At 44.8% G+C, this 27,092-nt stretch overlaps 1 protein-coding gene across 2 annotated transcripts; it reads right to left on the bottom strand.

The window, feature by feature from the left end:
• Positions 1–698: 698 nt before the first annotated feature.
• ZKSCAN1 (zinc finger with KRAB and SCAN domains 1) lies at positions 699–24,234 on the bottom strand. 2 transcript variants are annotated; one of them, XR_012515297.1, is made up of 7 exons: positions 24,094–24,234; positions 15,215–15,730; positions 14,835–14,988; positions 13,125–13,216; positions 12,697–12,823; positions 5,500–8,698; positions 699–5,140 (listed from the first exon to the last, which is right to left on the bottom strand). XR_012515297.1 is itself a non-coding variant. In XM_003934212.4 (6 exons), exons 2-6 carry the CDS (start codon positions 15,638–15,640, stop codon positions 7,806–7,808), a joined length of 1,692 nt encoding a protein of 563 aa, XP_003934261.1. In that variant the 5' UTR covers positions 15,641–15,730; positions 24,094–24,234; the 3' UTR covers positions 699–7,805. The 2 variants fall into 2 exon arrangements, 1 of the variants encoding a protein (XP_003934261.1); XM_003934212.4 differs by having other exon boundaries at positions 699–8,698.
• Between the last annotated feature and the right edge of the window lie 2,858 nt (positions 24,235–27,092).

Here is a 27,092-nt window from a genome sequence, read left to right as displayed (position 1 = left end):
TTTGAGAGTTTCACTCTGTCACGTGATTGGAATGCAGTGACGCCATATCGACTCACTGCAATCTCTGCCTCCCAGATTCAAGTGATTCTTCTGCCTTAGCCTCCCAAGTAGCTGGGATTACAAGTACCCGCCACCATGCCTGGCTTATTTTTGTATTTTTCTTTTCTTTTTTTTTTTTTTTTTTCCCACATCCAGTCTTAAAGTTATACCTGAATAATTTTTGTATTTTTACTATTGATGGGATTTCACCATGTTGGCCAGGCTGGTCTTGAACTCCTGACCTCAGGTGATCCACCCACCTTGGCTCCCCAAAGTGCTGGGATTATGAGTGAGCCACTGTTCCCAACCATGTCCATCAGTCTTAAAGAGTCTGTTGTACCAGTAATTCCATAAGGGAAGATGGTATAATGAGGCATATCTGGCTCTCACTTCCCAGCATGGCCTGAACTCGTTTTTCAGGTTAACTTTGGAATGTCCTTGGCTGAGAGGAGGGGTTCATTCCGAGGACTGGGAGGTCTTTGAATTTTATTTTTGGTTTACAAAGTCAACAGAGAGTTTTGCGTGACAATTTTGTTTGTGGGTCGCAGTTCCAGTTCTTTTAACTTTGAAATACTTTTCTTTGCTCCCAATGTGTATTTATGTAACCAAGGATGATTTAAAAAACAAGCAAACAAACAAACAAAAACCAGCACAAGCACTGCCACCTAGAGATGATAATTTATTGTTTTTACCATGACTCAGAAGAGAAACAACATAAAGAGAATATTTATTACAAATCCCCACAATTTCCTTCCCCGACCTCACTACTCTAGTATTTATCAGACACCACTGGCCTCCTAAGATGGACCACTGACTATAAATGTGTACATGTTTCATTATGCTGCCATTTCTCTTAGGATTAAAACTTTAGACCTCAATCGAGGTTTCCAACGATTACTTTTAGTGGAGGAGTTTCTTAGCTTTTAAAAACCCACTTTTCCTCTAAGATTCCATTATTTATTGAAAGAAGTCTTCCTAGAAATGTTAAGGAGAACTTTAAGTGAACAAACTCAATTTTAAAAATCACATACCGAACATCTACCAAGCATCTGGACTCTTCGGAACCTAGTAAAATGAAAAATCCAGTTTTTAACAACGGTAACTTCATTCTGCGGGTATACAGAGACAAGTACATTTCTTCTTTTGGTCTAATTTATTCTAAAAGAAGCTGGGAATTGACAAAACAGGACAGGTTGTTTTTAATAGTCTACAAAAAACAAGACAATGCCTGAGTTAGCTCTCTATATAGATCTAGGCTTATGCTCACCTCACTGTAAAATCTATATTTAACTAAAAGTTAATAAAAATACATATGCTCATTTTAAAATAATTACTGATTCTGCTTGGATATCCCACCCCTTACTCCCAAACTCGTATTTTTAGAACAAGATTTTCCTGCATAACCACAATCTGCCTCCTCCCACCCCACCCCCCTCATGTATTTTCAAATAAGAACCCTTGCAATCAGCAGAAGCATCTCTAATCTAACATGCTTTGACTTTGCTAGGGCAGACAAAAAATTTAAAAAGCAGCCAGATGCTCTTCCCTGGTTGAAGTGAGGGGAAGGCCCTCAGGTACCAACCCTAACACATCCCAACAGCCTTTCCTTGGCCCCTCCTCAGGCCTCCTAAGTACTCTTCCTCAGCCCAGGAGTTCGAAGCTGTTACAGTCCACTTCCCCCTTTTCCTTCCATAACGCACTTAACCTTGCTGGAAGACTTAATGACAGTGATTTAGGGCAACTGTGGCTGCCTGGACCCTTTCCTGGACCAAAGGAACTTAAAACCCAAACCTGAAACTGGAATGAAATCTTAAGTTTTTTAGTATCACCTTTCAATCACTCACACAGATCTTTCTTTGTATTTTAATATACTCAGCCTCACTGCTTAATGAGTGCTTGCTGAAGGGAGAAAATTCCATTTTAAAGATATATTCACTTTACTGATTACTGTGCAATTTGAATTGAGTCATGACTCTTTAGTAAGTGGAGGCGAGAATCTCAGATTAAAATCATCGCAGACCATGATTTAGAAGTTTACCAAACACCTGGTTTCCTTCCATTGTTTTAGGATAACAGGAAAACATGAGATTGGGGTGGTGTTTGCTATTAAATGGAACCAGACATTATGAAATTCAATTCTCATGTTAAGACATTCTGTATTGTGGGATGTTAAAATATTTCCCAAACTTCTGTTTGACCTGCAGAATTGGAGATGGCTTACCTCCCTATAACTTCAAGTTTGTTTCACAAAGCTTTGAAAAGTAAAACAGATAATTTCATTTTCAGATAATAAAACATTAATCTGAATAGCAAAATAATTGATTTTAAATGTACAGTAGTGTCCATTCTAAAAACACAACCTAAATCTATGTTAGAAAAACTTTTCAAACAATAATGCTTTTTATTAAATTCTCCAGTAGTTGAAATAAAAATCATCCTAAGTTCTACAAAATGATCTATTTATACCACTGACTTTTCTTTTTCTCTGATTCTATATTTAACAATCTGCAGACCTTCACTCAATTTCCCAGATGGGAAAACCCCAGCCCCCCTCAGAAGTAATTCCGAGAAGTTGCTCAGAGTAGGACAGAGAAATATGGCCCCCCTGGCAAGTATTGCTGTCACTGTTTGAGTGTATTTTAGTACTGTTACTCCAACTCATAGTCTTCCATGAGGATGAACTTGGTTAGCTGGCTTTGGATAAGCAGATCAGCACGACTACCTGGAATAAAGGTGACTGACTCTAGGATAGAAATTCAAAAACAATTCTTTCACAGCAATGATTCTTCACAACCCTTTCTCCTAATCATCATAGACCAGGGGAAGAAAAGTGGGAGCAGTGAACACAGGAACACAGCAACGGGAATACTGCAAAACTGCAGACTTCCTGCAATGCCACGACAATGCACCTGCATCCAATTCTGGAGAATGCCCATTGCTGTTCTCCTATCCCCAATTTTCTTTCCCTTTTTTTTTTTGAGACAGAGTCTCACTCTGTTGTCCAGGCTGGAGGGCAGTGGTACACCCTGGGCTCACTGCTACCTCTGCCTCCCTGGTTCAAACGATTCTCCTGTCTCAGCCTCCCAAGTAACTGGGATTACAGGTGCTCACCACCATGCCCGGCTAATTTTTGTATTTTTAGTAGAGACGGGGTTTCACCATATTGGCCAGGCTTGTCTCGAACTCCTGACCTCAAGTGACCCGCCTGCCAAAGCCTCCCAAAATGCTGGGATTACAGGTGTGTGCCACCGAGCCCAGCCAGTGCTTTCCCCAATTTTCTAAGCATAAGGATTTAAGAGTGAGTCAGTGGGAAAGCATGAGTTCAGTTTAAAGAACCTGGTCAGCTTAAGCAGTCCCACTTGGCCATTCCTGTACACTTCCCACTCTCACTTCATGGAGAAGACCCTCTGCTGACAAGAGAATCCACCCCTTTGTGTGCAATGGTGACCTGACAGTTCAGAGGTCAACCTCTTGGTTTTGAAGAAAAACTCAAAATGCTGCATGTTTAAAGGAGTTCCATTTTAGTGCCCCATTATCCTGTCTTTCCTCACAAATGTACCAATATCTTGATTTGATAAGCACCGAACTATGAAACTTTTCCCTTCATCTCCCCGCTGCTTTGTTCTGTGAGCTGACTTTCTGTCTACAACCACACTGGTTACTTCAGTTTGCTCCGAAACTTCATTTTTGAGTGATATGTTCTGTCAAACAGACTAAAATAAAACACAGAATCTGCTTACAGATAACACACAGAACAGTAACAGAGACTGAAGGTACAAAACACAGACAGACATTATGGTCATATAAAATATATGGAAGTACCCAACATTAACAATTTTTTAAAGAAGTCGCACATTTTGCTATTTTTTTTAAAGCATTTCCCCACATTTTCTTTTCAGTCTGTAGATCCTCTGCAGTTAAGACTGAGTTCCCTTTTTTGTTTTTTGATATGGAGTCTCACTCTTGTCACCCAGGCTGGAGTGCAGTGGCTTGATAGCTCACTGGAACCTCCATCTCCCAGGTTCAAGCGATTCTCCTGCCTCAGCCTCCCGAGTAGCTAGGACTACAGGTATGCGCCACCACACCCGGCTAATTTTTTTTTAATTTCTAGTAGAGACAGGGTTTCACACCTTGTTGGCCAGACTGGTCTCGAACTACCGACCTCGTGATACACCCGCCTCGGCCTCCCAAAGTGCTGGGATTATGGGTGTGAGCCACCGTGCTGGGCCACGATTGAGCTCCCTCTTGCAGTGTTTCTCAAATTAATCACATGACTGGAACATAACGATATAATTCATTTTGTCTGAAGAAATGAGTGCTATACATGAAAGTTTTCCTCACACATAATATTCATAAAGTTTATTTACAGTGTAGGCTTTCTGATGCTAAGGGCTGAGATGTGATTAAAGGCTTTGCCATATTCATCACATTCAAGAGGTTCCTTTCTGGAATAAATTATCTGACGTCTATATGAACTGTCCCACGTATCACACGTCAATCTCTCTACACGTATTTAGCAGTTTCACTTTTATGCCTTTAATATTAAGTGCCTTAATATCAAGATGTCTCATACATCAATATTCTCAGGTTTTAGCCTTGCCTTCCAGGCTGGAGCAGAAACAAATACGCCACAACCTGAAGATTTTACTTCTCCTCCTGGCAAGGGCAGAGTATATATTGAGAAACTCTTCAAAAATTTCCATTAGGGCAACTAGCATGCTAATGGTTAACCAGAGGGTGTTTCAACTGTTAACTTCAGCCAGCCAAAAACTTTTGAATGACTATCTCGAACGCCAATGAGATGTTACATTTTTTGACCACGACCCAATTACACTTTGCACTGAGCATCTGATAAATGAATGCACTGCAAGTGGTTTTAATAAACAGCTGTAGCCTCTTTTCTTCAGAAAACACATCTTCAAATAGCTACTTCAAGGAGAGCACGTGCTGAAGATCTGAAGCAATCCCAGTGGCAGCTATCCAACAAAGTCAGGAAGATGTCCCAATGAAATGGAATTAAATGTGAGGGCACAGCTCACATTTTCCATTCAAAAACAAAACCCAAAAATGATGGCCAAATCGTATCAGCGTATACCTGTGGCTGAAAGGAAAAAAAGCCAATGTAAACATGACCAAAGTCCTTTCCCTCTTAAAAAACAAGGTCAGTGTTTGGATTGTTGCCTGGAGTTCCACACCTCACTTGCAGTTGCCTTTTTTTTTTTTTTTTTTGGAGCCAGAGTTTTGCTTGTCACTCAGGCTGGAGTATAATGGCACAATCTTGGCTCACTGCAACCTCTGCCTCCTGGGTTCAAGTGATTCTCCTGCCTTAGCCTCCTAAGTACCTGGGATTACATGTGCCTGCTACCATGCCCAGCTAATTTTTGTATTTTTAGTAGAGACGGGATTTGACTATGTTGACCAGGCTGGTCTCAAACTCCTAACCTCAGGTGATCCACCCACCTTGGCCTCCCAAAGTGCTGGGATTACAGGTGTTAGCCACGGCATCCGGCCTCGGTTGCCTTCTAGAGGGCAAAAGTCCTTGCTCAAAAGCACCAGCAGTTTTCCACACAACCATTGTTGTGGCTTATTCTTTGAAGAAAATCCTTAATACATTTTCTACCTCCACTTTACCATAAAAAGTTGCTTAAATATACTCTTCTGGAGTAACAGGTTTTTCCTCCATTGCATGGGTAGAAATATCCTGGTGACTGGTTGACTTGCAACATGTTTTCCCGAGTAACATTGATGAAACTGCTTAGAAGCTATAAGTAGTTGTGGTTGATTTAAGTCATAAAGTCAAGGGGAGGCCAAAGAACGGCCACTGTGCACAATTTTAGCTCCCACTTAGTTGGCACCACATAAAACCATTTGGACCCATGGATGTCAGCCGTTGATCAGTGAAAGACTCAAGAATACAGTTTTAGTTTAAGTTTCTTAAGTGAAAGTCTCAAACTGTATATGGGGTTCTCTTGTTATGGGGAGGTCACACTGATAGTCTTGAGGTTTGTTCTCAGCTTATGTTTCTAAGTTTCTGCAGGGCTGTCCTACCCTTGGGTAGGACCCTTGTCCTACTTGAGTGCAGATGACTACCTACACAGCCCACAATACATGGGTTTCCTGTGTGTGAAACAGTCTCTGCCATCAGCTTCTAGGTAGGCAGTTGCACCCTCTGAACAGACGATGGGACCAATGAAAGTTTCATAACTTCACCTCGATCTCTAGTGATGAGAAACAGAAAAGTCACTGTGCATCATGATGACACAGCCAGACACATCTCAGTACAGTGGAGAGCTTCTCAGAGCAACAAAATGCATTTAGTAATTGCCAGTTAACAACTAATGCTTTTGCAGTTACTGGAAAAGTGTGGAAAAAAATGCTCTTTACCACATTCCTTTTTCTGAAAGGCAATAAAAATCACATCTTCTGAGCTCCAGTATCTAAGTTACAAATGATTCAGAAAATCCCCAAATCATTACACTGTTCAGAAGCTAAAACAATTCTAAGAGCTTCGCCACATAAGGAGATTAAAAAAAAAAATGACCTTAGTCAGTGTTATTTTTCTTCTTTAAGATGACGATGGTAGAGTCACTTCTGACATTCCATGGTATTCACTCAGTGATCTGTGTTTAGAAAGTCTATGCAGGCGGCTAACCAGTGCCTTTCGTTTATATTTGGAACAAAAATAGCATCAGACCCTCGAGGTTTAGCATGCCTTGTGGCTACAAAGGTCCTCTTTAGAACCTAGGCCAGGCTACTGTATTTCAGGGACTCACGATTCACAGGCCTTTATCACACACATAGAAGTCCTGTTAGAAGTCAGTCTTAATGAGTGCTTCTTAGGTTTTCAGCACTCACTATGTCCAGCACTGTGCTGGCAGGGACAGAAATATATCCCTTGACAACCGAATCATTTTTTTGGGGTGGGGTGATTAAAAACTTCATACATGAAACAATGAAGGATTAAAAGACAGTATACAATCAAGTGCTAACTTGCAGAGAAATGCATTTGGGAGTGCTCTAGTGCTTTAGGGATTTCAAGAAGGGAGAGAAGTATTTTGAGTTGTTGTTGCCATTTCAGTAGAATTGATCTCAGGGATGAGGATAGAACCATCTACATTTGTTGCAGTCCTTTGGAACTGTAGACTGGTGCACATACCCTCTCTTGCAGGAAGAGATAGAAATCTTTGGTTTGATACTGACTAGCACAGTCCTAGATTTCTATAGCTTTGGTAGGCTACCAGTGATCATATATGTAACTTATCATATACATAACTAGCTTGAGCAGCATGTCCCCATGTCATTTTTGTTTTCACTGTTCCTCTTTTTTGAGAAATAAGCAAGATGTTGGCCAAAGTAGGGCTTGTTTGCAGTAAGTAGCATCTTAACCTCCGTATCATGTTCGTGGAGCCAATCTTGATCTTTTAACTATTACGTTGTGGTTGCCGGAGTCAAAGAGTGCCTTAAAGGTATCCTCGTTACCTTGAAAAAGCTTGACATTTTACTATGCGTGTGCTTTTATCTTGTATGGAAATCTCACGTGGATTATCCATCACATAAGCTTTTCCCTGCAGGGACTGTGTGGAAGGATTATATGCTCAACTACTACACAAAGGCAGAACACTGCTGATGTGACCAGAAGGATCCTTAAGTGTGATTTTTGTTTTCTAATCCGTGGAGGCTGTATTTCTTTTTCCCTCTATGGGCACACATCTCTGAAATAATTTTAGAAACAAAAGGGGGAAATGGCTTCATGGCAAATTCTTGCTTTACACACAACTTTTCAGGAAGGCGCCAAACGCATCAAGGGAGGCTGGGCTGTACTCAGAGGCTCTCTCTCTGGCGTGGATTCTGTGATGCAGAGTGAGCGTGGAGCTGCGGGTAAAGGCCTTGCCACACTTAGTGCACTTGTAGGGCTTTTCTCGAGTGTGAATTCTCCGATGCAAAATCAGGTATGAGTTTCGGTTGAAAGCTTTTCCACATTCACTACATTCATAGGGTTTCTCCCCCGTGTGGATTCTCTGATGTTTGGTGAGGTCTGAGCTCTGGCTGAAGGCCTTCCCACATTCGTTACATTCATAAGGTTTCTCTCCAGAGTGGATGCGCTGATGGAGGATGAGATTTGAACTGTGACTGAAGGCCTTCCCACACTCGTTACATTCATGAGGTTTCTCTCCCGTGTGGATCCTCTGATGTAGGACAAGGTTGGAGTTAAGACTGAAGGCTTTCCCACACTCACTACATTCATAGGGCTTTTCTCCAGTGTGGATTATTTTATGGCGGATAAGGCTTGAACTTCTTGTAAAGCATTTACCACATTCATCACATCTGTGAGACTTTGTTCCTGTGGGAATTTCTTCAGGGGTGGTGAAGTTGGAGCTCAGGCTGAAGCTTCTTCCCAATCCTTTCCCCTTCTCCCTTGGGCCTCTCTCTCCTGTGGTGGTTCTTTTGTCCCTTCCTGTAGCTGGCCCTGAATCTCTCTTCTCTTTCCCGGTTTTCTCCTCAGAGTTCTTCTGCTGTCTTTCTCCTGTTTTGCTCTCCTGGTCATGTTTCTCTCCAAACTCTTTCTGGAATCTTCCGGCTGTCTCCCCGTGTGATGCCGAGTCTTCCACGGTTTCGGCCTTTGAGGTTGACTCCTCGTTCTCATTCCTGTTTTCACTACCTGATACAACAAATAGAAAATTCATATCGCACCTTTTTCTTTTGAATATACAGGTGGATCAAGTGACAGTTTCCTGGGAAGCTTCTACATGGCTACAAAATGACTTCGCATTATTTTTCTTTTCTTTTTTTTTTTTTTTTTTTGAGACGGAGTTTCGCTCTTGTTACCCAGGCTGGAGTGCAATGGCGCGATCTCGGCTCACCGCAACCTCCGCCTCCTGGGTTCAGGCAATTCTCCTGCCTCAACCTCCTGAGTAGCTGGAATTACAGGCATGCGCCACCATGCCCAGCTAATTTCTTGTATTTTTAGTAGAGATGGGGTTTCACCATGTTGACCCGGATGGTCTCGATCTCTTGACCTCGTGATCCACCCGCCTCGGCCTCCCAAAGTGCTGGGATTACAGGCTTGAGCCACCGTGCCCGGCCCTATTTTTATTTTCATTCGAGACAGAGTCTTGCTCTGTTGCCCAGGTTGAAGTGCAATGGCGTGATCTCGGTTCACTACAACCTCTGCCTCCTGGGTTTGAGCACTTCTTCTGCCTCAGCCTCCTGGGTAGCCGGACTACAGGTGCACGCCACCACGCCCAGCTAATTTTTTTTTTTTTTTTTGAGACAGAATCTCATGTTGTCACCCGGACTAGAGTGCAGTGGAGCGATCTCAGCTCACTGCAACCTCTGCCTCTGGGGTTCAAGCGATTCTGCCTCAGCCTCTAGAGTAGCTGAGACTACAGGTGGCCACCCCCACACCCGGCTAATTTTTTGTATTTTTAGTACAGACAGGGTTTCACTATGTTAGCCAGGCTGGTCTTGAACTCCTGACCTCATGATCTATCTGCTTTGGCCTCCCAAAGTGCTGGGATTATAGGTGTGAGCCACCACACTGGCCAATTTTTATATTTTTTAGTAGACATGCGGTTTCGGTTTCATCATGTTGGCCAGGCTGCTCTCAAACTCCTGGCCTCAGGTGACCTGAGTGCCTCGGCCTCCCAAAAGTGTTGGGATTACAGGCATGAGTGATTGCGTCCAGCCTGACTTTACAATATTAATTGGAGATTAAATAGGAGAAAAGGGGAAAAACTGGGACAACAGGGAAATCTGTTGTTCCAGTTTTGCAACAAAAATTTGGAAGATGAGACAGCAAAGAGTGGAGAGTAAGGGGAAACTGACAACAGAAGGAGCCTGGGGAGAGGATGGGAAGAAACAGACACAGGGAATTAGCAGAGGGAAGAGAACAAGTTACAGGAAGAGGAAAGGGATGCCAAGCAGGAGCCTTCAGAGGTCACAGTTCTATTACTGGATCACCTGATAATTAATTGGAAGGCATATGTATACATTTAAAATATTATGACTAGGTGTGGTGGCTCAAGCCTGTAATCCCAGGACTTTGGGAGGCCGAGGCAGGTGGATCACCTGAGGTCAGGAGTTTGAGACCAACCTGGCCAACATGGTGAAACCCCGTCTCTACTAAAAATACAAAAAATTAGCCAGGCGTGGTGGCTCAGGCCTGTAATCCCAGCTACATGGGAGGCTAAAGCAGGAGAATCGATTGAACCTGGGAGTCAGAGGTTGCAGTAAGCTGAGATTGTGCCACTGCACTACAGCCTGGGCAACAAGAGCAAAACTTCGTCTCAAAAAAAAAAAAAGAGATCATGTTCCATTTCTAACAAGTATTCATAAGTTTAAAAAAAAGAACTGGTCTTTCATAGAAAATGATTAGTAGTATTAGCAGAAACAAAGGAACACAGTTTTTTAAAAAAGTATTTCTCCAATTCTGTGAGTTTTCCATCAACAAGTTGATGATTAGCAGGCAAACAAGGACTTGGTTTTTTGTTTTGGAGACAGGGTTTTGCTCTGTCACCCAGGCTGGAGTATAGTGCCCTGAACACAGCTCACTGCAGCCTCAATCTCCTGGGCTCAAGTGATTCTCCTGTCTCAGGCTCCCAAGTAGCTGGGACTGCAGGCCTGCACCACCCTGCCTGGCTAAAATTTTTTGTGAAGACAGTGGTCTTTCTATATTCCCCATGATGGTCCTTAACTCCTGGCTTCAAGTGATCCTCCTGCCTCAGCCCCCTTAAGTGCTGGAATTACAGGTGTGAGCCACTGTGCCTAGCCAAGGAACTTGTTTTGAACATGGCAGGCTACAGGAACCTTCAGACATAGGAAATAGTCTCTCTCCATCAGGGAGAGGAGCACAGAGCTGACAGTGCTCAAATTAACAGAGGGGTAGGTAAAAAAAAAAAAAAAAGTGGTTATAGCATTAGTAAACATAATTAAACCCTTCACTGACTGACACAGAATAACTGAGAACTGAAAAGAAACTGAAATTAATACTGAAGGCCGGGTATTATGGCTCATGCCTGTGAATCCCAGAACTCTGGGAGGCAGAGACAAATGGATCGCTTTAGCCTAAGGGTTTGAGACCAGCCTGGGCAACATGACAAGAAATGCAAAAGTTAGCTGGGCATGGTGATGCATGACTGTAGTCCCAGCTACTCTGGAGGCTGAGGTGGGAAGATGGCTTGAGCCTGGAAGGTTGAGGCTGCAGTGAGTTATAATTGCACCACTGCACTGGGAAACAGCAAGACTGTCTCAAAAAAAAAAAAAAAAAGGAAAGAAAAAATTCATCTAGTACAAAGAGCAAGTACCAAGAGAATTTATAAGCCCCATTTATGCCTATGATTGAAAATAGAACTCGAAGTCTCATTAGTAACATCCTTCATGTTCACGGTTTATTCAAATTCCCTTTGCCCTCCCAGGTAGAAGTCTTGCTATGGACCTGTTTATTACTGAACTTATGTGAGGGCCTCTTTGCAGCACTGTCCTGAAGGGTTACTATCTAGTAGAGCCAAATGAAAATGTCTGCTAACAGTGTCACCTTGTCTTATCTGGCTAATGCCTGTTGAACTTCCTCATTCTTACTACACATCCAGGACTCAGAGCTCTTAAAATCACCATTAAGTTTAGAAGCTGGGAATCCTGATTACAAGGACAGTCCGGGTGCAAGTTGTAGAACTACACAAAGCAGTGTATTGGCATCTCTGCTAGGAAAGAGATATTCCCCTGACAGAGCCACCTAAATTGTAATCCATGGGAATGCAGCAGAGCTGCCTCTCAGGCAAATGAGTGGTCTCAGAACACAATTATTTCTGATTTTAAAGAGCAAAAACTACCTAGCCATAAAAAACCCATCTGGAATCAGTGTCACAATACCATGCTTTTGGAGTTAAATGAACACAAATGTTCTCACTCTCTGGTTTAAAAAAGGGTATAGGTCTAGGTAGTCTCTAAGGCTTTATCAACATTCAACTGAACACATCAGAGCTCCTACAGCTAACACACAAAGAGGCAAAACATCTTTTTCTTTTTTTTTTTTTTGAGACGGAGTTTCGCTCTTGTTACCCAGGCTGGAGTGCAATGGCATGATCTCGGCTCACCGCAACCTCCGCCTCCTAGGCTCAGGCAATTCTCCTGCCTCAGCCTCCTGAGTAGCTGGGATTACAGGCACGTACCACCATGCCCAGCTAATTTTTTGTATTTTTAGTAGAGACGGGGTTTTACCATGTTGACCAGGATGGTCTCGATCTCTTGACCTCGTGATCCACCCGCCTCGGCCTCCCAAAGTGCTGGGATTACAGGCTTGAGCCACCGCGCCCGGCCTTTTCTTTTCTTTTTTTTGGAGACAGTCTCGCTCTGTTGCCCAGGCTGGAGTGCAGTGGCGTGATCTTGGTTCACTGCAACCTCCACCTTCCAGGTTCAGGAGATTCTCCTGCCTCAGCCTCCCGAGTAGCTGGAATTATAGATGTGTGCCACCATGCCCAGCTAATTTTTGTATTTTCAGTAGAGATGGGGTTTCACCATGTTGGCCAGGTTGGTCTTGAACTCTTGACCTCATGAACCGTCTGCCTTGGCCTCCCAAAGTACTTGGGTTACAGGTGTGATCCACTGTGCCTGGCAAAGGCAAAACCATCTTATCAGACAGTAAGCCTGCATCTGTCTTACCCTGGGGAAACGCGCTCCCATAATTTTCCTGCCTGTTGTCCCTACTGAGATTCCTCCGAGCCAGATTCTGACATCCCCATTCCTCCAGAATGAGGGACACGGCCATGTCCTCAATCTTCACCATTGCCTGAAATAACAGGAGACAAACACAGTCATTTCCCGCTCCAAACTCAGGAATGATCCCATTGCCCAAAAACCTGGAGTCAGGAACAGAGGTGGCTGCAAAGCCATAGAATGCTGGAAGGGAAAAGGTGGCCAGAGCCTGGGGGCAGAGGGGAGTTTGTGGTAGAAAGACACTAAAAGGAAGAGACAGGGTTGGGACTTCTTTGAGAGCAGGGGCATCCAGAGCCTGTGTGGAGACCACAAAGAGAGCTCAGGAACAGAGGCAGACGCTGGGGACTCAGGAGGGCAGAGGGGCCACAGCTCACCTGGGAATCTGCTGTGAATAGTGCAGATGCCATTGCCTGGTCTCTGGGACTCCCCTCATGAGGGGGTGCAGGAATGTGGGTGGCAGGAAGAGCTGGGGAAGGAGAAAGGAGCTGTAAGTAAATTAGCTTTGCTCTGAGCTTTGCTCAAAGAAGGTCTTGGGGCACGTTCCTTCCTGCACCAGCATGTTCACTGTTCAGTGTTTAGGTACCAAATAGAGAATTCCAGACAACACAAACAAGAGAACACAGGCCTCAGTTTTCCCAAGACCTCTACTCTTGAGCAGGAGTCATAAAAGGGTCCTATCACCTGATCCAATCCTTTTATTTTAAAGAAAGGGAAAATGAGTCCCTGAGAGTGCAAATGACTTGCCCATTGTCACATTCCCAGTTAAGAGTGGCAGAGCCAGGATGAGAACCCAGGTTCCTATTCTCAGCTGTAGAAGTGGGTCCATTCAACCCATGACTCAAGTCTGGCTCCTAATTTTGTCCAGTCCAAGGAATGATACCAGGATATGAGAATCCCACTGATGCCTACACTTATGGGAAACACAACCCAGCTTTAAAATATTTAGTAGCAACTGAGGTGGGAAGATGGCTTGAGCCCAATGGGTCAAGACTGCAGTGAACTATGATCATGTCACCGCACTCCAGCCTGGATGACAGAGTGTGACCCTGTCTCAATGAAATCCAGAAAAACAACAACAACAAAAAATAACACTTTAGTAGCAATATCCAGAAAGGCAGGGAAGTAAGGAGGTCTTCTTACCTCTGTGTAAGTTTTTTTTTTTTTGAGACAGAGTTTCACTCTTATTTCCCAGGCTGGAGGGCAATGACGCAATCTTAGCTCACTGCAACCTCCATCTCCTGGGTTCAAGTGATTCTCCTGCCTCAGCCTCCGGAGTAGCTGGGATTACAGGCACCTGTCACCACACCTGGCTAATTCTGTATTTTTAGTAGAGATGGGTTTCTCCATGTTGTTAGGCTGGTCTTGAACTCCCCACTCAGGTGATCCACTCACCTCACCTCCCAAAGTGCTGGGATTACAGGCATGAGCCACCGCGCCTGGACTGTTTTTTAAAATTTTTAATTAACTAATTAATCAATTTTTTAAAGACAGAGTCTTGCTCTCTCACCCAGGCTAGAGTACAATGGTGCAATCTTGGCTCACTGCAACCTCTACCTCCTGGGTTCAAGTGACTCTCCTGCCTCAGCCTCCCGAGTAGCTGAAATTACAGGCACATGCCATCCATGCCTGGCTAATTTTCATATTTTTAGTAGAGACAGGGTTTCACCATGTTGGCCAGGCTGGGTCTCGAACTCCTGACCTCAAGTGACCCACCCGCCTCAGCTTCCCAAAGTGCTGAGATTATGAGTATGAGCCGCCACATCCAGCCTCATTCTTTTCTGTAAGTAGCTTTTGAGACAGGGTCTTTGCTCTGTTGCCCAGGTTGGGTGATCAGTGGCATGATTACAGCTCATTGCAGCCTCAACCTCCTGGGCTCAATCAATCCTCTCACCTCAGCCTCCTGAGTAGCTGGGACCACAGGTGTGTGCCACCAGACCTGGCAATTTTTTCTATTTTTTGTAGAGATAGTATCTTGCTATGTTGCCTAGGCCAGGCATGCTTCTTCATTACAGGCACTCAGCAGCACAGAGAGGACTCTCATCCTGAATCACTTCTCTTTCCCCAAATGAAATCTTGCTTCTTACCTCGCGACTGTAAGAGGCGAGGTTTCCGAGAGGACTGTTTGAAGTGGGACTGGGTGGCCTCGTGATGAATGTCAAAACTCGAGGACTCCTGAACTGGATCCAGAGGCACTATCCCCCTTGCGAGCATCTCAGGTCCATGAACTTGACCTGGGACCTGAAGACAAAAATAGGTTGGGCTTGTGCGTAAATCACTTTGTAAATAGAAATTTAAAATATTTAAAAACAGACTGTATGCAGGTAGATGGAGGGAGGAGAAGGCCAGAACCTTTTTCAGACAGGGTAACCACCTAATCACCTAAAGACTGTTAATACTTCTCCTGGCTCCAGCTTCAACATCCGTGCCCTGCTCACATGTAATAATAGGTTTCACCTGTTTTTACCTGCTGTCCTGATAAATCAAGCTCCAGGTCTTCTAGAAGGGTCACGGCCTCCTCTCCACTGTCGGGGCGGTATTCCTGCAGCCAGACCTGGAGCTCCTTAGGCAGGATGGAAAGGAACTGCTCCAGCACCAGCAGCTCCAGGATCTGCTCCTTAGTGTTTACTTCTGGCCGCAGCCACTGATGACAAAGTTCCTTCAGCCGACTGAGAGCCTCTCGGGGCCCGAAAGTGTTCTGGTAACAGAAGCGTCTGAAGCGTTGGCGGAATATCTCTGGGTCTGGAGGAGGCGTGTCCTGTTGGCTGGAATCCTGCCCCCACATGTGGTCTTCCTCATCTTCCTCTTCCACCTTCACTATTACAATACCATCCTTCTCCTGTGCAGCCTGTGGGGAGAGACCCGTGGCTTCTCGTGATTCAGCGGTCATCATTCAAGCTCCAGGAACTGATTTGATCCAAACAGGGTCTGCGCTTGCCTTTAAATCCTGGGAGACGTTTTATGATGTGTTTCTGTACTATTCCTGAAGTATTAAAAAAAAATTAGTATGTACCTTTATGAAAAGTGACCTGTGCTGCTAATACTTCATGAGAGGCAGCACATCAAGGCACTATAAGAATGCTCCTGAGGCTAGGCGCGGTGGCTCACACCTGTAATCCCAGCACTTTGGGAGGCCAAGATGGGCAGATCACCTGAGGTCAGGAGTTCAAGACCAGCCTGCCCAAAATGGTGAAACCCCACCTCTCCTAAAAATACAAAAATTAGCCAGGCGTGGTGGCAGATGCCTGTAATCCTCGCTACTCGGGAGGCTGAGACAGGAGAATCGCTTGAACCCGGGAGGCTTAGGTTGCAGTGAGCCGAGATTGCGCTACTCCACTCCCTGCCTGGGTGACAAGAGTTAAATTCTGTCTCAAAAAAATAATGATCCTGAAAAACTGAGGAAAAAAATAGTCTCTACTGTCACATCATGTATCAAGATTGGCAAACAGAAACCTCAAACACAGGATTCAAACAAGCAGACTCCACCCTTAGGGTGTTTGCTTGGAGTCAGAGTGATTTACCTGCAGGTGGACAGCAGCTTATGAAGCGGAGAACTGATGGTGCCTGGCCCAGAGACAGCTGAATGTTAGCAGGGTGCCAGGTGCCAGGCTTAAAGTGGTACATGTACCGTCCTCTTTTGTCCCCACAACAGCCCTAGCAGGTCAGCCAAATTGTAAACTGCCATTTTACAGATGACATAACTGAGGCTTACGTTTGGTCAGTAGCAGGGGGCTGCCTAGTGGAGTCAATATTCCACCAAATTTGAAGCCCTGGGACCACTTTTGTACCATCTAGCTATTTTTGCTACTTTTATAGGCGCCTTGGCCAGTCTAAATTGTGGTTTCCAAAGTACAAGATAATCCTGAAGGGATACAAAAAAATATTAGAATGTTTGTATCTTAAAAGTGAGAGAAATTAAGCCATATTTAACATACAAATTGACACTAATACCCTTACTTAGTCTGTGCTGACCTGTCACAGGTGTTGTTCATTTTAGACACTGTGATGTAGCCTGGTTTATCTGAGACCAGTTATGTGAAATAATGGATTTTAAAATCTAGCTTTGGCTGGGTGTGGCTCACACCTGTAATCCCAGCACTTTGGGAGGCTGAGGCAGGAGGATCATGAGGTCAGGAGATTGAGACTATCCTGGCCAACATGGTAAAACCCTGTTTCTATTAAAAATATAAAAATTAAGCCGGGCGCGGTGGCTCAAGCCTGTAATCCCAGCACTTTGGGAGGCCGAGGCGGGTGGATCACGAGGTCAAGAGATCGAGACCATCCTGGTCAACATGGTGAAACCCCGTCTCTACTAAAAATACAAAAAATTAGCTGGGCATGGTGGTGCATGCCTGTAATCCCAGCTGCTCAGGAGGCTGAGGCAGGAGAATTGCCTGAACCCAGGAGGCGGAGGTTGCAGTGAGCCGAGATTGCGCCATTGCACTCCAGCCTGGGTAACAAGAGTGAAACTCCGTCTCAAAAAAAAAAATATATATATATATATATATATATATATATATATATATATATATATATAAATTAGCTGGGCATGGTGGCATGACTTTAGTCTCAGCTACTTGGGACGCTAAGGCAGAAGAATCACTTGAATGTGGGAGATGGAGGTTGCAGTGAGCCAAGACGATGCCACTGTACTCCAGCTTGGCGACACAGCAAAACTCTGTCTCAAAAAAAAAAAAAAAAAAAAAAAAAATCTAGCTTTAACTAATACTACTCTCATAAAAGAGACAAGCAGCTTTAAGACTCTTGTAGACAGATGTGGCTCATGCCTATAATTCCAGCCCTTTGGAGGCTGAGGCAGGAGGATTGCTTGAGGCCAGGAGTTTGAGAGCAGCCTCGGCAACACAGAGGACCCAGTTTCTACGAAAAAGAAAAAAATGAGCTGGGCATGGGGACCGTCCACAGTCACAGCTCCTCAGGAGGCTGAGGTGGGAGAACTGAGACCAGAAGCTTGAGACTGCAATCAGCTATGATCACACCACTGCACTCCAGCCTGGGTGACAGCAAGGCCCTGTCTGGGGGGAAAGAAATGCTGGGCATGGTGGCTTACACCTGTAATCCCAGCACTTCGGGAGGCCAAGGTGGGTGGATCACGAGGTCAGGAGTTTGAGATGAGCCTGGCCAACATGGTGAAATCTCATCTCTATTAGTAATACAAAAATTAGCTGGCGTAGTGGCGCATGCCTGTAGTCCCAGCTACTTGGGAGGCTGAGGCAGAAGAATCACTTGAACCCGGGAGGTGGAGGTGGCAGTGAACAGAAATTGCACCACTGCACTCCAGCCTGAGAAACTTGGAAATATTTTCTAACCTGTTTAAAAATCTTTCTAATTAAGAATTTCAGGTGGGTCTTAAGCCTATTTGTTAAAGATATAAAATGGCACTGCCTAATTCATTTGTAAGAACAGGTGATTTAAAGTAATGGAAAATAGAAATATACTCTTTGAATTTCAACAATAAAAATTTAGCATGGTTGACGGGTTGGATCAAAGTTACTAAGCAGAACTGACACTACAAATCTTTGTGAAGTAACTTTTTTCACCTCTACAGCCATCAAAACTGAGCATCAAATTGAAGCTTTAGAAACAGACCATTCAGGCTGGTCGTGGTGGCTCATGCCTGTAATCCCAACACTTTGGGAGGCTGAGGCAGGTGGATCATGAGGTCAAGAGATTGAGACCATCCTGGTCAACATGGTGAAACCCTGTCTCTACTAAAAATACAAAAATTAGCTGGGTGTGGTGGTGCGAGCCTGTAGTCCCAGCTATTGGGAGTCTGAGGCAGGAGAATCGCTTGAACCCAGGAGGTGGAGGTTGTGGTGAGCCGAGATCATGCCATTGCACTCCAGCCTGGGTAACAAGAGTGAAACTCCGTCTCAAAAAAAAAAAAAAAAAGAAACAGACCATTCAATTGCTTTATCATGATGAGTTAAACCAAGAGATTTAAATCAGCAAAAGCATTTTCAGTTATATGGTGCTCATTAAACATATTCTTAACTTTGGTGGAAAGGGATCACGTACATATAACAGCACAAAAATTATCTTTTTTTTTTTTTTTTTTTGAAACAGAGTCTTGCTCTGTTGCCCAGGCTGGAGTGCATGATCTCAGCTCACTGCAACTCCGCCTCCCGGGTTCAAGCGATTCTCTGGCCTCAGCATCCTGAGTAGTTGTGATTACAGTCACATACCACCATGCCCAGCTCATTTTTGTATTTTTAGTAGAGACAGGGTTTCACCATGTTGGCCAGGCTAGTCTCAAACTCCAGGCCTCAAGTGAGCCACCTGCTTTGGCCTCCCAAAGTACTGGGATTACAAGCCATACTTAATCTATCTACTCCATGAAGTCCAGCTTCGTTTCTTTGGTTCCCTGCCTTCATTTTCTCCCTACTCTCCCACAATCCACCTCTCAGATTATTCTTTCTAAAACTCTATAGTCTTGCAGTCAATACTCTCCAGTGCCGGGTCCCAACTTCCCCTCAAGCTTCTTTTCCCATCAATCCCCCCCATAAACCTTCCCTATCCAACAAAAGCACTCTCCTCAGTATTTCCTACATATGCCTTGTATTTTGACTGCCATTCTTTCTCCACATCACACTCCATATCTGGGGCTTCCTCCTCAGTCCTCTCTGCCTTTTCAAGTCCTACTTATCCTTCAAAGCTAAGCTAAAATGCCACTTGCCACTTACTGCTGTTCAGAACCCTCTCGTAGGTATAATAGTAAGAGCCAACATTTACTGAGTGCTTTCTAGGTACCGGGTATTAAGCATTTCACTTGACCACATAACAATCTCAGGAGCTAGCTACGCTTATCCCACTATATAAAGAACTGAGAGGCTGAGCACAGTGGCTCACGCCTGTCATCTCAGCATGTTGGGAGGCCAAGGTGGTGGATACACTGAGTTCAGGAGTTCAAGACCAGCCTGGCCAACATGTGAAACACTGTCTCTACTAAAAATACAAAAATTAGCTGGGCATGGTGGTGTGTGCCTGCAATCTCAGCTACTTGGGAGGCTGAGGCAGAAGAATAGCTTGAATCCGGGAAGTGGAGGTTTCAGTGAGCCGAGATCACGCCACTGCACTCCAGCCTGTGCAACAGAGGGAGACTCTGTCTCAAAAAAGAAAATCACGGCCAGGCTCATACCTATAATCCCAGCACTTTGGGAGGCCGAGGAGAGTGGATCATCTGAGGCTGGGAGTTCAAGACCAGCCTGACCAATATGGAGAAATCCTGTCTCTACTAAAAAGACAAAGAACTAGCCAGGCGTGGTAGCATTCGCCTATAATCCCAGCTACTTGGGAGGCTGGGGCAGGAAAATCACTTGAACCCAGGAGGCGGAGGTTCCAGTGAACCGAGATTGCACCATTGCACTTCAGCCTGGGCAACAAGAGCGAAACTCTGTCTCAAAAGAAAAAAAAAAAAAAAATCACTCAGGAACAGCCTCATCTACTGCCCAGTTTTCACCAGAGGGTCACTATGTGACTGAAGCCATTCCTGGGAAAAAAGGAGGAGACAGAGCAGAAGATTCAAGTGGGGAACTTGAATGTCCACAACATAACCAAGTGGGACCTTCAAACATGGTAACTAAGCACAACTAGTGTGACAGCTAGCCCAGCCACCAGAAATCCCTACTGTGGAAGTTGTATCCTGCCTCAGCAATTGAGCAGGACACTTCTTGGGTCAGTGGGAATCAACAGGATGCGACTCTAAGGAGGAAATGAGTCCAGAGGGAAACAGACATGGACCTGGGTACATTCCTTCTGTCCCTAACTGGGACAGGTCATCTTCCCCTCCCTCAGTATTTCTCTGCTCCTACTCTGGCGTCCAGGGAAGACCCATCACAGCAGTGGAAAGGCTGGGTTTTATTTTAGGTTTGTCAGATGATCTAAGTAGTCTTCTCTTCTGTCTCTAAAGACCCCAATACTGCAGTTCTCCTTGCAAAAAAAAAAAAAAAAAAAAAGACCCTAATACTCTTCATCAAACATTTGCTAGGTAGTTTCTCATGTTTCTTTCTCTGTAATATATATATATTTTTGAGACAGAGTTTCACTCTTATTGCCTAGGCTAGAGTGCAATCTTGGCTCACTGCAATCTCCGCCTCCCAAGTTCAAGCGATTTTCCTGCCTCAGCCTCCAGAGTAGCTGGGATTACAGGTGCCCACCACCATGGCTGGCTAATGTTTTTTATTTTTAATACAGATTGGGTTTCACCAAATTGGCCAGGCTGGTCTTGAACCCTGACTTCAGGTGATCCACCCACCTCAGCCTCTCAAAGTGCTGGGATTACAGGTGTGAGACACTGTGCCGACTTTTTCTCCGTAATTTCTCTTGCCTTCTTCCTCAACTAGACTATTGTTAAGAGCATGCCTCTTTGTGCTGCTTAGACCACTTAGCATGATTCCTTGCAAGCCTGTTTTAAAAATACACTTGATTAAATTGACAATGTTACTATTTTTTAGAAGCCCATTCAGGCCACCGCAGTAGCAGTGGCTCATGCCTGTAATTCCAGCACTTTGGGGAGGCTAAGGCGGGCAGATCACAAGGTCAGGAGTTCAAGACAAGCCTGACCAATATGGTGAAACTCTGTCTCTACTAAAAATACAAAAATTAGCCAGGTGTGGTGGCGTGTGCCTGTAATCCCTGCTACTAGAGAGGCTGAGGCAGGAGAATCGCCTGAACCCGGGAGGCAGAGGTTGCAGTGAGCCAAGATTGTGCCACTGCACTCCAGCCTGGGCAATAGAGAGAGGCTCTGTCTCAAAAAAAAAAAAAAAAGTCCTGTTCATTCTACATTCAATGTTGCCCTCAAATTAGTTACATGGGCTACTTGGATGAGTTTCACCTTAGCATTAAAGCTGCTCCACCCCTTACTAGTTCATGACCTTAGGCAAGCCAACAAGTTAACCTCTCTCTGTATTGGTTTCCTCATCTGTATAATGGGAATACAAATGAGCATTTGCCCCAGAGTTGCTGTGAGGATTAAATGAGGTAACAGATAAAAAGCACTTAAAATAGTGCTTGGGATTTAGTAGGCACTACAGAAATGTTTTAATTTTTTTCAATAAGCTTAAAAGATGTTAACTGAACATTCCAATTTTCAGCCTGCTTAAAAGATTAAGCAATGGGACAAGCCCCGTAATAGTGAAAGCTGCTCAGGCATCAATAACTAAGTTCTAATCTCCCACAAATGAGTGGCATATCCCTGAGTGAGGTATTTAACTTCTCTGGCATTTGTATCCTTATCAGTCAAATGGAGGTAGGTTAGCGGTTCCAGATAGTAGGAAATTATCTCTGGGTGAAGATGGGCTGAAAAACATACTGACATACTATCCACTTTAATTACCCCCAGCAGCTTAGGATACTTCAGTTCTCACCTAAGATAAACGGAAAGGATTTTCTTAAATAAGGCTTTAAATTACAAACTGTTTATTTCAAAGGCTGTTTTCTAAACAGCTCGGTATTTTTTTTCCAGGGCATAGTCCTGAAAGCGTAAACAAAGGCTGGGTGCACAGTGGTTCATGCCTGTAATCCCAGAACTTTGGGAGGCCAAGGTGGGTGGATTGTCTGTCAGGAGTTCGAGACCAGCCTGGCCAACATGGTGAAACTCCGTCTCTACTAAAAATACAAAAATCAGCCATGCTTTATGGCACATGCCTGTAGTCCCAGTTGCTCAGGAAGCTGAGGCAGGAGGATCACTTGAACCTGGAAGGCAAAGGCTGCAGTAAGCCAAGATCTCACCACTGCACTCCAGCCTGAGCGACAGAGCAAGACTCTGTCTTCTGTTTCAAAAAAAAAAAAAAAAAAACCTGAAAGGTTTAAATAAATTGCCCTTTATGCCCATTTTTTTTTTTAAAAATGAAGCTATCAAATGTTTTAATATGAAAAAGCTACCTTAAAAGATGGCTAGCTATTCAAAGAATATTGATACTCCCACAGAATGAAAACGTTAGATTTAATATGCTACTCATCTGTATTTGGATGCAATAGAAAACATTAGAAAAAACTTTAAATGCTTTTAAATCAAGTGGAGAATAAGCAAAAGACTAAGCAGCTAGCTCCCCCTGTTTGTATTTTCAGATTGGTGAAAACTGCCTGAAATAATAAGAATCTTGTATGGTAATTCAGAGAAGATGCAAATCTGGATACACATTCTGGGGCAAATCATCATGGTTCCCTATGTAATACAGCGATTTCTCCACACTCGTTCAGCATATATACTAACAGTGCTTTGTGATGTGGTTACAATGAATTCTCCACAATTCAATTCAACAAGTATTTATTGACCGTCTCCAATCCGCCTAGCACTGGCCCGTACAATAAATGCTTTCTTTGGTCTCAGGCCATGGAAAGCCACTCTCTATAATGAAAGTATCTTATTGTGTACCGGGGGCAAGGCAGGAAAGGGACGGGAAAGAGTGAGGAGTGTCGGGCTAAACTCTAGTTGAATTTTTCAATTACATCGACCAAATCATTTCGAAGTCGGAAGGACCTTTGGGGAAAATCCAGTTAGTTTTGTTGATGACGAAATTAAGACTTGGTGAGTGTCTTGTCTTATCCAAGGTCACTCAGCTAATCAGCCTCCCAGTGACACCGTGAAATTTCCAAATTCCCTTCACTTCTCTCCCACTCCATGTCAAACAGAGCAACTATCCAGAATTGAAAAAAATCCTCCTCACGTCCCGGACAGCTCTTTTACAAAGCCTTCAAAACATTCCATCATGCTGAAACAGAGTGGGGTGTATATAATCTCTACTAGATACCAATCACTTCTTTATCCACTATGACTAGGCTTCAAATACTCCTTAATCACCGCTCAGTGGTGGGGGTGGGAGAAGGAAAACCAGGTCTCGAAACGAATGCGGCACCTCAAAATGTGTCATCTCTCAGCCTTCCGCTCATTTCACCTCGAGGTCTCGAAGGACCCGGAGGGAAGAAACGCCTCACCGGAATCAAAGCAAATGGCGACGAAGGGAGAGCAGAAAAATCAAGACAGGGGTCGGTTCCCTCACGACCCCGTTTGCAGAAACGTCCAAGGGCGATGACGACACTGCCGGAGAGGGGCCCGCATTTAACTTCTCCCCACGTCTCCGGGCACCCCCGGCCACTGAAACCCTCGTCCCCTCCCCGCCTGGTCCCGGAGGTGGGGCGGACATGTCTCCCAAGGAAGACGACGCTTCCTGCGGCCGGGCCCGGTCAGGAGGCAGGGGCATGGACTCTCTTCGCACAACACCCGGGCCGCCTGGAGGGGGTCCCAGGGTTGCAGATGCGGAGCCCACCCTCGCGCACACACCCCTGCGGCCTCGCCCGCCCACCCCAGAGGCCGGCCCCAAGTCTCACCGTGAGCCCCGGGAGCGGCCTGGGGGCGCTGGGCGAGAAAGGGGAGCTGGCTCTGGGGCTCAGGCCGGCCGAAGGGCACCGCACACGGACTTAGGCCCTCCCGACGCCTCGACACAGACACAATGAGTCACAAAGGCCGGAAGTGTGTCAGCACCTCGCCTTCCGGGACCGCGCCGCGCTTCCGGGTCCTTTCTAGGAAGGAGGGAGGACTTTGCATCTCGGTTTCCGAATCGCTGGACCGGGCACCTTGGCCTTAAGTTTTCAAGCCTCCAGGTTGGTGGGTCGGGTCCTTGTTCGCCCCCAGTTAATGCAGGGCCCGACGGGAGTGGGGGGTGGGGGGTTTCAGGCTTTCCTCGACTCAAACTCAAACAGACTCTCCAGCTCAGACGCCAGTCCATGTGAAAGTTCGATTTCACCTGTCTTTTCCATCTCAGGCATTCCTTGTAGTAATTATAGTTATTATCAAGCAATAATAATACTTGGTAATTGTATGTCTGTGGCAGAGGAACTGAAGCAAGAGTGTAGGCAGAGGAAGATCAAAGTGAAGCTGGGGAAGCTGGTTTCCTGAAGCTGCCATGGTAGCTTCTCTCGGGGGCCCTGGAGCTGTATGCAGTGGGTGGTATTTTCAAACACTTGGCCTGTGGACAAGGGATGTCTTTCCACAAGCAAGCATAGTTATAATGTTCCATGCTTTGCTCATGTGGCATATGCTATTATAACCGTTTAAAAGGAGTTTTCAGAGTAATAACAGACACTTGTACCTTCAAAGTGCTTTCACAAGCTACCACAATTACAGCCTTCATCTTTGCCCACATTTTGGGAGGCTGAGGCCGGCTGATAACCAGGTCAAGAGATCGAGACCATCCTGGCCAACATGGTGAAACCCGGTATCTACTAAAAATACAAAAATTAGCTGGGCGTGGTAGCACGCACCTGTAGTCTCAGCTACTCAGGAGGCTGAGGCAGGAAAATTGCTTGAACCTAGGAGGCAGAGGTTTCAGTGAGCCCAGATGGCTCCACTTGCACTCCAGCCTGGCGACAGAGCAAGACTCTGTGTCAAAAAAAAAAAAAAAAAAGGCAATGACAGTATCATTAAAGGAAATTTGCAAAATGGAGAAAAGTCATTACCTGTGATCCCTTCACCCTAACACAACCCCCGTGGCTTTAGTTTATCCTTTTCCTGTTTTCATATACAAATAAATATTTATTGATATTTTAAACACTGTTCAAAATCATAGTTGTGTTGAAGAGGAGGCTGGTACGCTGGAAGTATCTGCTACATTCGTACCATGTGAACACTGTTTTTTAAGAAAGAGGAAATATATTTACTATTCATTAAGTGGCAGTAGATCATCATCAAGGTCTTCATTCTCATCATGTTCACATTGAGTAAGCTGAGGAGAGGAGGAAGGGGAAGGGTTGTTCTTGCTGTCTCAGGGGTGGCAGAGATGGGAAAAAAATCCACATTTACATGGACCCATAAATGAACACTTTTTGGACTAAAACTGATTGGATCAGAGAATTGTTCTGACCTGAGCTGACTGGATCAACAGGTGTGGGCCCCTTTTGGCAGCACAGCTAATATGTATGCTGACCAGTAGAACCAGGAGCTGGCCTGGTGTGAGTGGTCTGATGACCAGAACGGTTGTGACTGATTGAAGCAATGAGGTCCTCTTTCTTTGGGAGTTTTTCTTTGTTTGTTTCTTTGAGACGGAGTCTCACTTTGTCACTCAGGCTGGAGGGCAGTGGCACAGTCTGCCCACTGAAGCCTCTGCTTCCTGGTTCAGGCGATTCTCATGCCTCAGCCTCCCAAGTAATTGTTATTACAGGCATTTGCCAATGCCACCATGCTTGGCTAATTTTTGTATTTTTAGTAGAGATGAGGCTTCACCATGTTGGCCAGGGTGGTCTTGAATTCCTGGCCTCAAGTGATCCTTCCTCCTTGGCCTCTCAGAGTGCTGGGAATACAAGTGTGAGCCACTGCACCTGACCTGTTTGGGAGTTTAAATGTGAGACAGACACACATAGAAAACCAGAAGGCAAGCAGAAATCAGTAAGCAGAAGTCATCAGGTGATAGGAGCCAGGAGGCAGTGGAAGTCATAAGTTAGGAGAGAAAGACAAACAGCTGTAGAAACTGATGGAAATAGATGCTCAGTGCCACAAAGAAAAATTAGCACTGAGACAAAGGATCTTTTAGCAACTCAATTTTTACTTCCTGGACTGCAGGAAGGGTACTCTTACTAGCCATCTTGCCATGAGAGTAAAACAAACAGAGGAAAAGCAGACATATTTATCCCTTATGCATTTGGGGTCATCCTTACTGCTATGTCTGATCTCCATTGACTGGAGCCAGACCTCACAATCTAAAACCCAATTGGCTAACAACTTAAAACTTTTCTAAACAGGTAAAAGCAATGTAGAGCTGGGACATGCCTGTGAGCACGTACAGCACAGGTATCTTGGTTAAAGTACAAGGACATAGAATGTACTGCGTGCCTGTAAGCATGGGATGTCTAACAGCCATATAGGATAGGGCTTAACAAAGTTATTAGCACACTTGCGATTTATTCTTTAACAAGAAAGGAAAGTTTAAAAAGGAACTTTTCTGCTTCCCACAGAAACCAAGGGCTGGCCCAGCACAATGGCAGAGCACACAGAAGGGGACCCAGCCACCTAGTACTGGGGGCGCACAGCTCGGCAAGATGACAGCCCGAATAACCTCCAGGCCCCAAACAATGATTCATTCTCTACATTGCTTGATTTAGCTGCAGATGCCATTGTGCTCTGTCTCCCTACTTGCTTGCATGTCCTTACAACAAATCCCTGAGCCAACAAATCTCTGTCTAACTTTGTTCCTTGCCCCCTGGAAAAGCTCAATGTAATAACTGATGTGAATTCACGTATACTACTTCAAAACTCGTGGCTGGGCACAGTGTAATCCCAGCCTCTAATCTCAGCACTTTGGAAGGCTGAGGAGGGAGGATTGCTTGAGGTCAGG

This window comes from Saimiri boliviensis, chromosome 20 (assembly GCF_048565385.1).
Source record: "Saimiri boliviensis isolate mSaiBol1 chromosome 20, mSaiBol1.pri, whole genome shotgun sequence".
NCBI lineage: Eukaryota > Metazoa > Chordata > Mammalia > Primates > Cebidae > Saimiri > Saimiri boliviensis.
The sequence above is the reverse complement of the archived record's forward strand: the minus strand, read 5'-3'. Positions and strand labels throughout refer to the sequence as shown.